The sequence below is a fragment of the Melanaphis sacchari genome, unplaced genomic scaffold (assembly GCF_002803265.2).
Source record: "Melanaphis sacchari strain LSU unplaced genomic scaffold, SCAv2.0 Contig21_pilon_pilon, whole genome shotgun sequence".
Taxonomy (NCBI): domain Eukaryota; kingdom Metazoa; phylum Arthropoda; class Insecta; order Hemiptera; family Aphididae; genus Melanaphis; species Melanaphis sacchari.
The window spans coordinates 1,052,334-1,070,097 of NW_020271096.1; the positions used below are offsets into that span (position 1 = coordinate 1,052,334).

The window sequence follows — 17,764 nt, forward strand, 5'->3', positions numbered from 1 at the left end:
AAAAAAAAAAAAAATGTTTGATATAATGTTGTAAAAGTTTTGGAAAAATAGTCATAACATTATAATAATAATTATGGTAAATTTTTTAAATACTTATTCTGTGTCATATATAGGTCTACGTATAACTAAAGATTTATATACCATAATAGTTATAATGCAAGACTATAAATTAGTTAATGATTGGGAGTAAAATTTTCGATATAGTTTTATTAAACGATCTTGATGGAATCATTTTATTTTTCTAATAAAGTTGTCGAAATATATATCTAGTAAAAGGTAATTATATTTAAAAATTGCAATATATCAAAACCTTATTTAGACAATTACAAGTTTTATCATCAAAAGTATACATAAAAATTGAAAGAATTACATTATTTCAGTATAAGCATTAAATACGCATTCATATGAGAGATAGAAATTGTTTAAATAGTTATAACTTATAATTTGATAAGATGTTTAAAATATATTAAAATATTAATACACACGTGTATTGAGAATAAATGTATAATATAACGGATTTTTATATTTCGTTGTTTTCAATGTTAATAATATATTGTAATTTGTATTTAAACAAATATATTATACGCGACTATTATAATAGATCTTTGTTCCATAATTAAATAATACAATTACATAATTTAAAATTATGGGTGTGTATATCTCACTTTCTTCCTCTTTCTCTCTCTATCTCTTTGCCTATATACATATATATGTAATATGTATATATTATGTATTATCTGTTCATAATATAATCATATTTAATAAGTCATGTGACTTATTAAAAGCATAAGCCGTACTCAGAATTTATAAAATGAAATTACGATTTTAAACATAAATAAAATGAATATAATTTATTCTTCAAATGGGTATTATTATATTTTTGGTGTTCAATAATAATTAAAACACTAATTTTACATCAGATTATCTTAATTGATAGTAGACATATTTTGTTGACACTTGCATATGCGTTGAATTCTCTTGACCCAATTTCGTAATGTATGAACCCAAAAAAAAAAAAATATACTCACTAAATATTTTTTAATGCGCTGCTCAACAAACTAGTACAAGCTTATACAACTTACGAGTATGAGGCGTGGGAAGAAAAAATGATAATTATTAATCGCTGTCCTATGTCGTATCTTATGTCCAGTAACGTTTTTTAATCAGGTTTAATCGTGCGCAAGCATATACGAGCTCAAATAGATAATTATTTGCTAACATTTAACGTCCACATATGAGAATAAATAACTGATGATAATGAATAGTTGATTTTATTATTGCTTAAAGTATCTTATAGTGATGAAAAGATTTATTTATTTTTTAAAAATAGGTCAAATATAGTTTCTATATATATTAGTTTTATTTTGTTTTACATCAACATATGCTTTTCGGAATTAATTAATTAGAATAAGTATAGATGATTACAACTTACCATCAAAGTTGGAACATTTCAAATGACAAAACATCAATATAATTTTATTGTTTATTAAAAATTAATTGTACATCAAAATGTGTTTTAATTAAATACATTTAAATGTTATAGCCATTCATGAATTTACCAAAACTTAAAAATATTCTTAAGAAATTTATTTAATTTTAATAATTTAAATAAATATAATACACAACATTAAAATCTAACAGATATAGTAAAATAATGCATTATTTAAATTTTAAATAATTAAGTAAATTAAATAATAATTAAAGTAATAGGCTGAAATGTATTTTCTTCTAAATTTGTATTTATAGAACAATATTGATAGTATAATAATTATTATCTTTGGAATTTATTTTTAAAAATTTGACGATTTTATAATTAATTTTTTCTTAAACATGTAATGAAATAATTTATGCTCGAATAATCTAGGAAATAATTTTACACTAAACCGTAACAATAATAAAGTGATTTGAAACATTTTTATTTTATTTTGTTCAAAGTTGTACTAATAATATAAAATAATTGTTTTAATGATACTTTACTGATATTTTATTGTTGTTCTTTTGTTTAGTAGATCTTATTTTTTATTTAATCATGTACTTGAATTATATGCTATAATATTGTTCTGATTGTTGTATGATAATTAAATTATGTGAAAGAGATAATAATTAGAATTCTATATTGAGTTTGTTTTTTGTACAATATTAAATCATTATTAATGAATAGTCGTTTCTTATTAATGGATTCGAGAAAATCTTTTTGAACTAAATCGATGGATTGAAATTAAGGAGCTTACTATAATCTGTTGTCACCAAAATTAACTGACGGCCGAGTAACGGATTTTAGAAATAGCATAGAGACAGCGTTTTTCTCATTATATTAGTACAGTGTATAGACACTAAACGATCAACAACGATAATAGGTAGTGTCATTATTATGATCCGTTGATGTTTCCCATCGATCATTGGAAAATTCACGGTCACTGGAGACACATATTACGTGTCTATTTCACCTCTCAAACCCATCGACCGCAATTAAAATTGATTTCCACGCACAGCGCTATTTACAGAATATATTATTACATAAATATAGATGATATCTAGGGTCGGTTACATATTAAATTTTACATTATCATAATTATGACGTGTTAGTATTCACTGACAGCTTATAAATATTTAACATAATTAAAGCGTACTATTATTCGCAGTTTATAATTGTAATGCATTCAACATATTTTATTTTTCACAATTAAATAAAACGTTAAATTTAACGTTCCATTTTTAATATTATCGAGTAGAATTCTGTATTGGAAATGTATTGGGTACTCGATACAGCATATTTGTAGGTACGGGACTATAATATAAATTCAGTGGTACCAGTCGAATTTAAAATATTATAGTTAAATAATCAATAATATTGCATACCTAAATGATCTCATGTCGACACAGTTCGTTTGAGTAATAAAAAATAACGAATTCCATTTTTTTTTTACCGTTAAATTAAATTCTGAATAAATGTTCTACCTTATTACAATGAACATGTAGTTCTATGTATTTACAATTTTTTGTAAATAATTTAAATTTAGTCTCCCGAAAGCTCAAAATAATGTCGGTTTTACAATACACCAATAACAGTCTCATTTCTCGGATGATATTATAGTCGAAAGGAAACGTAGCGTGAACAAGGAACATTTCTGAGAGATAATTTTGTATTGTAATGCGGCCGACATGTTTCACGATGATGGAAATGCCCTCTTGTGTCCGAACAGAATAATTAATGAAGGCCCTTTTAAGGGGCTTTGCTACTAGACAGGGGATTTGATACGGCAAAAGCCAGACACCATTGTCTGAGGACATTTATGGTTTTCACGCTAAGAAATGGGAAAAGAGATTTTTAAACGAACATCCGTTTTGAAAAATACCGTAAACAACTTCCCCTTGTTTTTATTGTGATCATATTATTATGTATGACTTTGAATACAAATTACTAGGATTTTTAGGTGAGTTTAGGTGCTATTTGAGAATTTTATTTAGGTTCATAAGTGTATGAATTTAAAAGAAACTATCAATTTGTAAAATAATAAAATCGTAAAACTATTTGACTAATTTGTTATTTAATTTAGTATACCTGTTGTATCGACTAAAAAACATATGATAAGATTATGTTATGTATTATTTATTATTATTATGTACAATTTTATTTCATTTTTTTTTTATACAAGAAAATCAAAAATATATGTTACCATAGAATACATGTGTATGTGTTTAAAAGCGTAAATTACTGTATACCTAAGATATTAAGTGAACTATTTAAAAAAAAAAAATGCATATTTTTATTGATTTAACATGCACGTACATACCTAATCAATAAAAATAAATATTTATAACGTAAACGTTAATATAGGAATTATTATTTATTTAGGTGTTGTTATATAATAAAGTGGTTTGATTAGTATTATTATATTATACAGTATTACATTAGCCTATATTATTAAAGTATGTTTTTAAGAAAGTTGCTACCAAATAATAATAACATGCTGATACTTATAATTTACCAATAAATTATGTGGTAGGTAGGTGTAAAAGAAACCATGGAAATTGTTTTATAACTTCGGTTATTCTTATTATAAATGTTACATATCTATACATAGGTATCCTATACCAATAGGTACATTGGTTGGTTATTAACAATTGACAATATTTTTAAGTATCTATTTAAAACAATGAACATCTTAATGAACCTATACATACCATATATCTGAAAATATTACGATAGGTATTGATTTAGGAATTGTATTTGCCTATTCTGTATGTGCTGTAAGCCTGTAAGTTAATCAATTCAGTAGTTATTAGTTATCTGACGAGGAAATACTACTGTTATCACTTGAAGATTGAATGTCTAATATCTAAATGAAATGTTTTTTAATACAATTTTCAAAAATGGTTAGTATACGCGTCAATATAATCAGTTATTTCTAAACGTGAGTAATTGAATTTGTAAGTGAAGTCTTAAATAATCTATTATAATCTTCAACGTTAATGCAACTAAATGAAAAAGTTGTGATTTTATATAAACCCATGAATAATATATTATTGTAATATTCAATCATAGGTAATCTATAATAGAAATAACATCACAAAATATTATAAGCACATTATTATATATCGAATATATTTATCCGGTATTAGATTACTTGCCAATCGTCTTATAATTTCAAAAATCTATACTGTTTAACATTTCCGAGGGTTTCGTCTTTCGCGCTACAGAATCTACACTACAGGTGGTTATTACGTTATATATTATATTATTAAATCAACATGTCAACTTACGTATCACCGAAATAGTGATTCACGCAGTTGTTGAATGACACATCACACAGCTATGTACTACGCGCGGCTCGATACCGTAACCGGCAACCGCAGTGCATAAATTTACTATAATATAAACCTACCCACATGGGCTTATAAATGTATATTATTTTTGCATTATCATAATGTTTTCCCTACGATATTCTGCATTTTCAGATAATAAACACATGTGTCTGTGTATCGTTTGAGACAGATATCGGCCGGCCAGACCGGTCGTCAAGAACCGGTTACCGGGCAAGTCTGCTGTGGCAGCTGATACTGTGCACTTTCTTTAATCGAGTATGGTAACACGGCACCAGAGGCGACGTTTGCCCCCGGGACCGAGTGGTCTTGTTGATGGAGGAGAAGGAGGAGTATGAAGACTACAACGAAATAGAGGGGGGTTTCGCAACTTCGCGACTGGGTGTTTCGTGATGTAATTTAAACGGTAGCAGTGTTTTGCATTTAGTGTTTAATTGCATTTTGTAATAAAATATTATCGTTACGTTTTCTCATTTTAACACTGTACGCACAGAAATATCGTGGACGTTAAAATTATACGAATATGTTCTCTTTAACATCAGCCTTTTCGAATATTATTCACCTTCGTCGTATTATTATATAGATCTATTATAAATATCGTGCACTGAAAATGCAACATTGATATTATAATATATGTAGGTAGGTATCAGAGCATATATATATATATATACAAATGGTGAAGTGTATTCGTGGACAACCAACCGCATCTGTGTGCCAAACGAAACGAGTAGCAATCGGTATATACCTGCAATGGTCCATGACCAAACTGCAGAGATTGTAGCTTGTATATAGGTACGGATGGAAATAAAAATAAAGGGTAAGAGTTCGCACAAAAGATAAAAAAAAAGAGATAAATATATGGAAAGAATGAAAGAAAGTGCTATACTATCCTATCAATAGGATATTTTTTTTCAATTTCAACTGAGGGTAAACACAGGTTATCTGTGGTTGCCTAAAGAATAGACGCGAACACATGATTAATCACCCTTTCATCGTCATTAATCTATAACTATTAGGTGACATTTTTTTAATAGTTAAAATAAAAACCACGAAAATGATTTTACTTGAAATTAATTATCATATTATATTATTTTCACGAATTAACGTCCAAAATTATACTATTATGTGACTTAATTTCATGTGTATACCGTTACCTATTAGATAATCATTCGAAACTTTTAACAAAAAATAAAGTATTATAAAGTTAAAAAAAAAAAAAAACACTACATAATTATTGTTTGAAACTTATTCCAAAATATAGTCAACATGGAGAATTTGAAACTTAAAACAAATACCAGAATTATACTGATTTGGACTCAATCTAGTATATTTAATTTTATTATTATATTAAAGGAATCCTTAACAACATTGTTAACATTGTAAAAAAGGACATACGCATAACGTATTCATGTTTTATATGATATTTTGTTAAGATATATTATGCACCTACTAATATTATTACTTATCAATTATAACATAAATTGTATTCACTTAAAATAACTAATATAATTATCAATAGTTTTTTAATATTCCGATAAAACATTATAAATAAATAGTTTTATTTATAAAACTAAAAATCTTTTATAATACAATGATAACAATTATTAAAATATGTATTTTAATAAAATTAAAAATTAAATAAGAGTATTAAAGTGATAAAAATAAAACTATTAACGTATATAACGTTATATTACATATAGTTTTATTTATTACAACCATTGTTAGAATTTTATTATTAAGTAATTATTAATATTTAAATTCAGTTATAGGCATAATTATAAAAAATCCAGGAATATTTAAAAAAAAAAAAAAAACTTTAAATTATAAAATTTATTTTCAAACAATTCACAAAAATAAACTTTTTATTTTAATTACGTTAAACTCGATGTATCATTATATTATGTATATTATATTTTATTTTTATGATTATACTTCATAATTTCCATTATACTATTATGATAAATGTAATAAATGCATTTTTTAGATAATGCTGTAAAACTAATGGCATTTACTATTAAAAAAAGGTTGCAAAATAAGTTTTGTTTATAAACTATTACAATAAATTGATCTAATTTGCATATTTTATATTAGATCAAGAATATGCCAATTTCTATTCAATTTTAAACTCAAGAAGATTATGAGTTAAATCTGTAAATAAATAGCAAATACGTTTTTATTTTACTATTAAAAAGTGTTGTAATTTATAATTTTAAAAATAAAATAATAATAGCCGTATTAAAATAAAAAAGATTTTGATATATAATTTTATATTTATGCCAAACTATTTTATCTTATGGTTAAAAAAAAACTTTAAAAATGGATAGGTATTTTGTTTTTGGCACTACTTTTGTTTGGTTCTTATTGTTTTCGGTAATAAAGTGATAGTAATTGAAAACAAAAGATATTTTGGATAAAATACAATATTCTAATATATTTGTGAACAATTTTTAATCTAAATAATATTTTACATTTACTATATATAAGGTTGTACGGTAGTACGAACTATTTGGGTAAAAATTATTTATATCATCAGAAAACATCGAATGAAAATGTTATGAAAACTAATTTTATCCTTTCTTTTAAAAAAAACATGTTAAAAAATGTATGTTTATTTGGAGATATATAATGATATTATCGTAGGATTGTTAAATTTAGTTAAATGAATTGTAGTTGGATGATTACAGCCGCTTTTAATTTGAATTATGATAGAATTACATGTTTTCATTAAATTTTAGAATAATGTGATTTCTAAGATTATCAAATCATAAATATAATATTAAAAACAGTTTAATTTTATGAATAATGAATGTACAAAATATTAAATGTAAATATTATGATATAAACCTATGATATTATATTTAAATTACAACATTTGCAAGAAAATTTGTATTTATATTCGATTGACATTGAAACATTTAAATATCTAATCAAATATTAATTATTTTTTATATTAAATATCTTACAAAAACTTAATATTGAAAGTCATAATAAATGCGTGTTTCCTTCATTGATCAATGCCGATCTTTAATAAGGAAACCAAACTAATCTTGTGTATGTAAGTGTAACATACTAATATTGCTAGAAAGAAGGACATATAAAAAAATAAAATAAATAAAAGTGATGTTTATGATCAGATTAGTCGTCTGAGTAGAAAATTAAATCGTATCTATACTATACTTATATTATAAATATATGCTACATCAAATACCAGTTATTATAATAATTATTCATAGTGGTTAGAGTTGCGTTTAGCATTGCCTTCAATTTTGAATGTAGATGTAAATGATTGTTTCCATAACTCTAATGGAATGCTAAAAAGTGTAGGATAAAGTTTTATAAGTTCTATCGTTCATTTATATTAATTACATTAATCATACTGTTTTAGATTTAACGATATATAAATACGTCAATTCATACTTCTAAGGATTTTTTTAAATTTTTGTTTTATTTTCTTAGAATATTTTTTCAGGCAGCAAAACATTTAAAACATTATTATGATAAATAAAAAATTAGACATGAAATTTTTTTTAAGTCGGTACTTAAAATATTAAAAGTATTTTTTTTTTTTTTTAATAAAAACTGCTAAAAAAACTGTAACAAACGTCAAATAAATGTAAGAAAATGAAGATGTTGGTTTAAATTATTCAATATCATGATATAAACTTAGAACAAACATACGTGGCTCTCTCGATGTCTTTAATAAACTTAAAAGTTAAAACATAATATTTAAAATCTTTACTGCTGTTATTCGATAAATATTAAAATATTTTGTTTTAATTTATACATACACGATACACCTGCTCTATGTTTATTTACCCGGTAATAATGTACAATTTGTACCTCATTGAAGAATTATTCTAGATATTTACACGCAATGCAATTTCAACATAAAAGCCCAAAGCTCATTGCACTAATATTTTGTTTGTATCTTTGAAGTATTTCTATTGTTTAGTAGCGTTCTACTTATGTTTCATCATACGGTTACCTACATATTAAATAATATATGTAACGTTCTTTCTGATTTGAGAGTAACCTTCTTAAATCATTATAACTTATTTTTGAGCTAACTTTTTTCTTGTGCATTTACAGCTTTATAATACGCTTGAGAATTTTATAATTATATTTTTTTACACAAATCAATCGAATAGTATTATCATGGTTGCATAAAAAGTTGTTGATATTTTAAGTTGTATTTATATTGTTCTGAATAAAAAACAAAACCTTCAAATATTTTTAATATCGAGTAGTTATTGAACATTAGGTAATATTTAAACATTGATATTAGTTAAATCTTAAATTACAGATATTATTATAATACCTATATAGATAATTTCAATAACAATGAACAATCGATTCCAGCGTGTCAAATAATATTATCTCATGTTCACACGGGAACGAATTGGAGTAATACAGTGTATAATCATAGCAGACGTATAATAATATATTACATTATAGGTCGTATATTTGCATTCAGTGGTTAATTATCAATCAGTCGGGTATTCGCATTAAACCGGTCGTTCACAGTAATATAATAATGCTCTATGGCAGAATGAGATTGGCAACGTAATATTAAAACATTGTCCGATGAGCCGCAATACTGGAGATAAGCGGGCGTTTGTACACCGCATACAATATTATGTTTAGTTACTGCGGTGCCTTTCATTGCTGCGTCTATGAGAGCAAGTGATCTTGTAGGTAGGTATATTATAGGTATAAGGTACCTCGGATTGGGTAGCCGCCAATAGGATCAATTATCATGTCCTTTACTTAACTATACGCCGAAACGTTGTTATATAACAGGGGTGGCCAAACTGCGGTTTGCGAGCTGCATCTTATGGCTCGCATCTTATCGTAAGATACAAACATTATTACAAAAAAAAAAAAAAAAAAATAATATTTTTAATATGAATTTATGAATATGTATTTGAAGAAGTATCATATTTTATTAGATTTCAATTTATAGAAAAAATTTACAAAAAAAAAAATATAGTGTTTTTTATATGATATTTAAATATATATTTATTTTTATTTTTAATTATTAATTAATATCATGTTATAATATTGTCTCACATTTTTACATTTTATTATAATCGATATTTAATTATCTTCTTTACGATAATCATATACATACATTAGTATGAACTTTTTTTTCATTATGGCTCTTACATACTTATTAATATATTGGGCGGTTCGCAAGTCTCTTCTTACTGGCCATTCCTGTTATATAATATTGTAACATGAATGCGATTCAACATCAAACGGTGCTATAATAATACTATGTACGTGGAGTGCACTCGAATGTTGTTCGTCTCGCCGACGTATTAAATTAATACTATATGGGTACTTGATACATTATGCTATATTTAAAAAACAAGATATAATAAATTTTATATTAATACTATGTGTACGGTGCTATTATGGATTATTACATTATTGTATAACCACGATTATGGTTTACTGTTAAGAGTATAATAGTATAAATGTATAATAATGAAAAATATGAACACTCGTAACGCTGCGTTCGAAATATTTACGTACTTTACACCGGTATAATATATTATACTTATTAGTGTATAACGTATGGTTTCAGGTGAATTTTAAATGAAATAATTAAAAATTCAATGCTAAAATCGAGCATGTAGGCATCGTAACGTTAGTTTTTTTTTTTTTTTTTTTTTGATTAAGTCTAACACGACACGTACTTTTATTCAAAACAACTCTCTATTACGTTTGTCGTGTTTAGAATAACGTGTTTGAAAAATATCATTATCGATCCATGATTCATATCGCAAGCCATCGATGATTTCAACGCCAGAGTGTGTAGTTGGTAAAATACTTTCTGAGTTCAACACTTGAGTTAGTACACTATCGTGTACGATTTTAGAACATGATAATAAATTACATCATGTAACATAGTATAGGTATTTTAATTATATTGCAATTATTTTGCAACAGAATTGCACCAATATCATTTAAGTTAATTACTCGTATTTTACTATGAATAATTGATAAATTATATTAATGATGATTTGAACAACTTCTTTTTCTTTAATTTGTGCTTTTATGAAAATAATCATAGAGTAAAAACAATTTTACAAGATATCTATATAAAAAAATAAAAAATAAAACCACCAATAGTTTTTACTTATGAGTCTATGTCTTAAATTTTGAATCATTAATAATAAAAAAAAAATTATAAAATAATTTCTGAAATTGTGGTCATAAATACAACTAGATGATTTTTAAATATTTTATTCATTAAAAAAAAAAAAAAAAAATTAATTTTGTATTAACACATATCTTTAATTAATTGATTTTAAATATATTATAAAATACTTTTTACCATAACTTTTAAGGTTCTAATGTGAAGTACTGAAGTGTTTTCTTTTTGAATATTAGGTCATACAATTTTTAAAGATATTAAAAGATTGAAAATTAGACACAAATTGTTAATTGTAAAAGTGCATAATAACTGTTTTTCAAAAAATTTAGAGAAAGTACCTATACTAGTTACTATATTAAATAAATACTGGCAACTAAATATATTTCTACATTAATGGTAATGATAAAAACCTTAAGTACTATTTTATAACTATCTTTTATCTATAACAAAAGCTTATATTGATTAGTATATTTGCACTATAAAATAATTTTAATTATTGTTTTAGGATTAAAGACTCATATATTCTATCGTCATATATTTTTGAAGTTGTGACGTATTTACTTATTTTTTTTGACAATTTATAAAGTATAGATCAGGATATTTTGTATCTTTAAAAATTTTAATGTTATTTAATTATCAAGATTTAAATTTTTCAAATACATACATATTTTTTTATAATTAAGGTTTTATAGAATTACAATTTGTATACAAGATAAAGTATTTAATATTTTATAAAACTTTTTTTTCATTCATTTATTATTAAATTTATAATACCTCCTATAAATACATAATCATTTTATAATAAAATATACTCTACTTAATTGATTTTTAAATGAAAAAAAATTATTATTATTGGTTACAACATCCCAAGAAAATTATATTACCTTTTTTAAGATGAGTGTCCAATATTTGGTATCTTCTTTATGGCCACTGTTTACTATATTTTCCATAATACAAATTTACAATAAAGTAAATTTATAAGCTAAATTTAACTTAAAAGTCATTGAATAAGTTTGTATTTAAAATTTAAATTCATTATGCTATTAAAATAATACATTTTCATCCTAAAGTAATTTATTTAAGTTATGAACAAATGGTTTTACTATATTATTTTATTAAAGTTCAATAGTCATATTTAGGACAAAAAATGTTATTTTTCTATGATATCAATATTTACATTTTATAAAACCAATATATTGAGTTTCTTACATATATATATATATATATTTACAATATTTGTAAGAACTTATAGTAATAACTAATAATTATACCTAGGTTAAACCTATAGGTTAGGTTAATGTTGTAAAAATTAAGTTATTTTTAAAATATTGTCTTGACTTAAAATTTTAATTAGTTATTTTATTATATATAAGTTTAGTGGTATTTTATCAAAATACGTTGATAAAAATGTACGAGAATTGAACACAGTGAAATTCACAATATTTAATAATTTACACTATGGTATTAAAAGTCGAAAATAAAGTTAGCTCTGCAGATTGTTTAAAATTATTCATTTATTGCAAAATGTGTTTGTGGTAAAAAAAAAAAAAACAAATATACTCCGTAAATTCATTTTGCACCATAGAATTAATTTTTTTCAACAAAAAAATCTTTACCTAAAGTAAACCAAACAGAAATCCAACTTTTTTCCTTGCACATCTCATCGTGTATACAACGTGTCTGGTTTTTTAAGAACGAGTGAGGCTGAGTGAATTGGAGTAGTGTAGTGAGCAATAGTCTACCCCCCAACCACATAAACCATGTAATATATAACACGGTGACCGTGAGGAGACGAAATTAGAGTGTGTAAAAAAAAAAAATGGGAAAAAACTGTAATATCTGTCTGAATACATAGAAAATGATAAATTATCAATGTACCGGATGTATACTGTTCAACCTTAACCGCGACGGTGACAGGTGGTGAGGGGGTCAACAGTGATGGTGGCTAAATTTGAAGAGAACAACAGTAGTATTACGTTTAAACCTCGAAAAAAAAATTAACTGATATGGTATTACACCCGGCGATAACGCTGGAGGACAAATAGGGCGTGTTTGGTGCATTTGTCCTTCGCCCATGCCGAAAAACTACCGGAGCCCCCTTCTCCCCTGTCGAATTCCCAGTAAACTACCATTGCATCGAGACTATATAAATCGGTTCACCCACATTTGCCAACTATCAATCACCAACGTTTGATCTGTAACTGTCGCAATTTAAGCAAACAAATACAGCCACTAAAACCATCAAAATGGCATACATGGTAAGTAACTATATGGATAATATTTTAATTTATAAGTTCGGTTGGTTCAGTTGTGCAGTAGAACATTATGCGTATGGAAAAAAATATAATCGATAAATAAATAAGAAAAAACATTTTGAAGCGAATGCGACTTTTAGGACTTAACAGTGCTAGTAATTCGATGGATTTCGATTTTCGTTGTATTTTGTATAACGCATTGTATCGGTTTAAGACTTGATCTTTGTCTCCGGTATTTTATGCGGATTGAGTTGGATTCAAGTAAAACTCTCTACGATGAATTTTTCTGATGAATAGAAATAATTTTTTGTTTTTGTTTGTTTGTTTGTTTGTTTTTTTTTTTTTTAGTCTTATTTACTTATAAATTCAATAAAGTTAAATTATTAAATTCATAACGAAGCAAATTTTTGTTCACTTTTTAAATTAGACATAGTAAATTTCTAATTATTATAAAGTAAATAGCTTTAAATTTCAAAATAATGTAACTTAAAAATGTACTGATTCCTTTTGGATATCATAGTATGTTTATTATTATATTAATAAAATAGATTAGTTTGATTTGGTACAAATTATCTCTCTAGTAACTCGAAATACGAGTAAATGTACGTAACTTTATTTTTATTTAGTTACATTTTCAAATTACGTACTTGAATGTTAAAACTTATTTTGTTTTGACTTGGTTAAATATATTAATAATTTTTCAGATATTTTCCTGCAAAGGTTTATGCTAAGCGATTGTTTGTATAATATAGTTTCTAAATTATGACGTTTATTTTTATTACAAAACTTATGTAAGTCGTTTTGTAAAACTTAATTAAATTAAATCACTGCCAATTCAACTTTTAGTACTACCATGTTTTTTAAAATCGACTAAATTAAATTATAATTTATAAACACCCAACTTTTTTTAGTATATAATATATGTATAAAACAGTGATTTAAACACACGCTAAAATATTATGCTGTTTAAAGCAAGACAATAAAATATTTATTTTTAAATGTTGAACGTCTTACCTATTAGTAGAGTTTTTACTAATAATATAATTATTATTGTTAGCTGATTTTACCTAAAGTTGTCTTATTGAAATATTATATCACTTTTTTTTTGAATCGCGATAGTTAATAATAATTAGTAAAAAAAAAAAACTTTGAAGTTGATCACTAAATGTTGATAAGTAGGTACGTACTTGTTTATATATTTTGTAAGCAGTATATGAAACTTCCGGATATATTGAAAATAATTTTTTCAATCAATTATTCTAAGATGTGTCTTGTTGTAGTTAAAATGTGGTACCTAACTAATTTAGACATGTTTATTCTTATTTAAAAATATGATTGCTGGTTAATAAGTTCTAAAAATTAGGATATTTCATGATATAAAACATTGAAACTTATAAGTCTTAACGCAACAAATAATAATACTTTTATTTTGGTTACAGTTCGTAGTCATCGCCGCCTCCATCTTGGCCACCGCCTACGGATCTCCCGTAGCAGCACCAATCTACGCCGCTGGCCCAGCAGCTTACTCCGCACCCTCATACGCCGCTGCCCCGTCTTACGCTGCACCCGCTTCTTACTCTGCTCCTTCTTACAAACCCGCTTACAAACCAGCATACGGACACGAATCTTACGATGCCCCAGCTCCATACAACTTCGAATACAGCGTAAACGACCCACACACCTACGACGTCAAGAGCCAATCTGAATACGCCGACGGCAACGGTTACGTCAAGGGATCCTACAGTCTGGTCGAACCCGACGGTTCCACCCGCACTGTCGAATACACCGCTGACGACTACAACGGTTTCAACGCCGTCGTCAAGAAGGAAGGTGGATACGCTGCACCAGCCTACTCTGCACCAGCCTACTCTGCACCAGCTTACAAGGCCCCAGCTTACTCTGCACCAGCCTACAAAGCACCAGCTTACTCTGCACCAGCTTACTCTGCACCAGCTTACAAGGCCCCATCTTACTCCGCCCCATCTTACTCCGCCCCATCTTACTCCGCCCCGGCCTACAAAGCCCCATCTTACTCCGCTCCCTCATACTCTGCCCCAGCCTACAAGGCCCCATCTTACTCCGCACCAGCTTACTCCGCCCCGGCTTACTCCACCCCGGCTTACTAAGCTAAATATTTGACTTTTCCAAATCAAAATGTCAGTTCTAATTTATTGTTATTTATTTATTTATATGTAAATATAATAAACAATTATTAATTTGCAAATCCGTAAACCTGAAAGTGTATTTATTTATTTGGTTATATTGAGATCTTACAATGGCTGCTTCGTTTCATAGTATAGACTTCAAAAAGCTTATTATATTAATTATTATAAATTTAAATGGCCATGCTTTTTGATTATTGAATAAAAACATCGAATTTCAAACAAAAAATAAATTAGTCAAATAATTATTGTGAATGAATATACAGTCATTAAGATTTACATTTAATAAAAATACAAGTGATAATAATTTTATAATAATAAGCGTAAAATTGGATAACATATTGCACAATATTTAGTAAATAGAAGACCATAAGCGACGGAGCGAGGATAAATTTAATTATTTGTGAATTACGGTTACTGAGCCTTGTTCAAATGTGGAGCTACAAGAGTTTATTAGCAATTGAGTAATGCATTTGTCCTCGAGTCAACGGATTTAAGCGAGCAACTTGCTAACTATTTCTTTTACGTTAATCTACGTCAAATATATGGTAGGTATATGGTATATCACTTCAATATGAGATTATTAACTTTTAAGTATGAATGGGTCAGATAAGGTCAGGTTGGGAGAAAACCTGTTAAATATTCAAACATACATTAACTACAATATTGCTGATATATTTTTATTAGTAACTATAGTTAGATTTCAAGGCAACACAATTGAAAAATATTTATTTTAAAATATCACTATTCAAAAGTATTTCACATTTAAGTAAGTTTTTGCTTTAAAGTCTATTCTAAACAACAACAGAAAACTCTGAATTACCTGTGATGTTTTAAACACTTACTACTTTTAATTTGACATTCAGAGTAACTGTTTGTTATTATATTATAATCTGTATTTGAAGAGTAGATATATACAATTATTCATATATAATGTGTACCTAGTGTTCCTAATATAAACAAATATTTTATCATTTTTATATTATGGTCGTTGTATAATAAACGTTAATAATACGGTGAGACTACATTGGTAATTTTTTTAAAGCTGATTATAAAATATATTTGACTAAACTTCTAATTCACTGATTATATAAGCGTGCATGTAAGACTAGTCCAATTATGTTTCTCATTTTAACATACTTAATCGGTATAAGTATATCTATTTAAGTTAAGTTAAATATTTAATAACAACGATATAATTCACCATATTTTAAACAGTATCGAACTGAGTGGTATGTCTTTACTAGCCATAATTGTATTATCTATATTATAAAATAATACAAATCTTAATATATTTACTATAGGTAGATATCGCATGTTTAAATATATTAAAATCATGTTATACGTCCTCAAATTTTGTAAAACATTATAATACTACAATAGAATATTAACAATAAAATCATCGCCATAACAAACAACAGAGTCATAATTGAACATTCGATTGATAACAAAAGAATACATTACTAAAATTGAATAATTTCTAAAGTTACTAACTATTAATCAATCAACAATTATTGTTTGATATTTTGTTGCACTTATTTTATTACCATATTGTATTTCAGACCGATTTATCATACACAAGTGACTAGTTAGTTCTGAAATTACCTTATCCCCGAGGACAATACGCTGACTATAGGTGCATCAATTATTAATGCGCATACTCCAAAATATATGTTGATCGTGTTACGGTTTTGTTACGTATGTACACCTTTAATGGTATATACTATATAAAGTATAAACATATGCATGTGTAAATATGCGCATTTATATGTATAGATCCCATTATAAGTGATAACAATAACTATAACATGAATTATATGCCAACATTGACTGACCTATTGAATGCAACATAAACACAATAAATATATAGTAGAAAAATTCACATTGCGCCTGTACAAAAAATGGTATTTATAAAATGAATGCGTCACGAAATAACGTTTTATGATGAATTATAAAATATTTCATATCGTGCGTAATAAAATATCAATTAGTTTTTTTTTCCGCAAACACTAACAACGATGAAATAAATCACGTCAAGATGCTGAACATCACTACTATATAATGTGAGTCTAATATGTTAAATACCATGCTTATGCAATAGTTTAACGGTAAATAATTATTATTGAGTTCAAAGCAATTTATTTAAAATCACCTATCAAGGAATTATATTTTTTTGTTTTATTTTGTTTTGTTACTTAACCTATAATAACTAACATAAATCCTAGAAAAAATGTTTGTTGGATATAACAAAAAAAAAGTCCCCAACTTAGTCACGTAAACTCTGTTATAATTGTGTTTAGAAAATACCAACAGTACTACAGGAACACAATAAACACTAAAGTGGTAATAATGAAACGTTA

General features: G+C 26.1%; 2 protein-coding genes across 2 annotated transcripts in view; one reads left to right on the top strand and one right to left on the bottom strand.

Annotated features, from left to right (window-relative positions):
* Positions 1-17,764, bottom strand: part of LOC112594070 (Kv channel-interacting protein 2-like) — a 276,882-nt gene that overhangs the window by 193,043 nt on the left and 66,075 nt on the right. The window lies entirely within an intron of this gene.
* On the top strand, positions 13,137-15,474 carry LOC112594072 (cuticle protein 7-like). Its single transcript, XM_025338691.1, has 2 exons — positions 13,137-13,245; positions 14,682-15,474. Exons 1-2 carry the CDS (start codon positions 13,234-13,236, stop codon positions 15,366-15,368), a joined length of 699 nt encoding a protein of 232 aa, XP_025194476.1. The 5' UTR covers positions 13,137-13,233; the 3' UTR covers positions 15,369-15,474.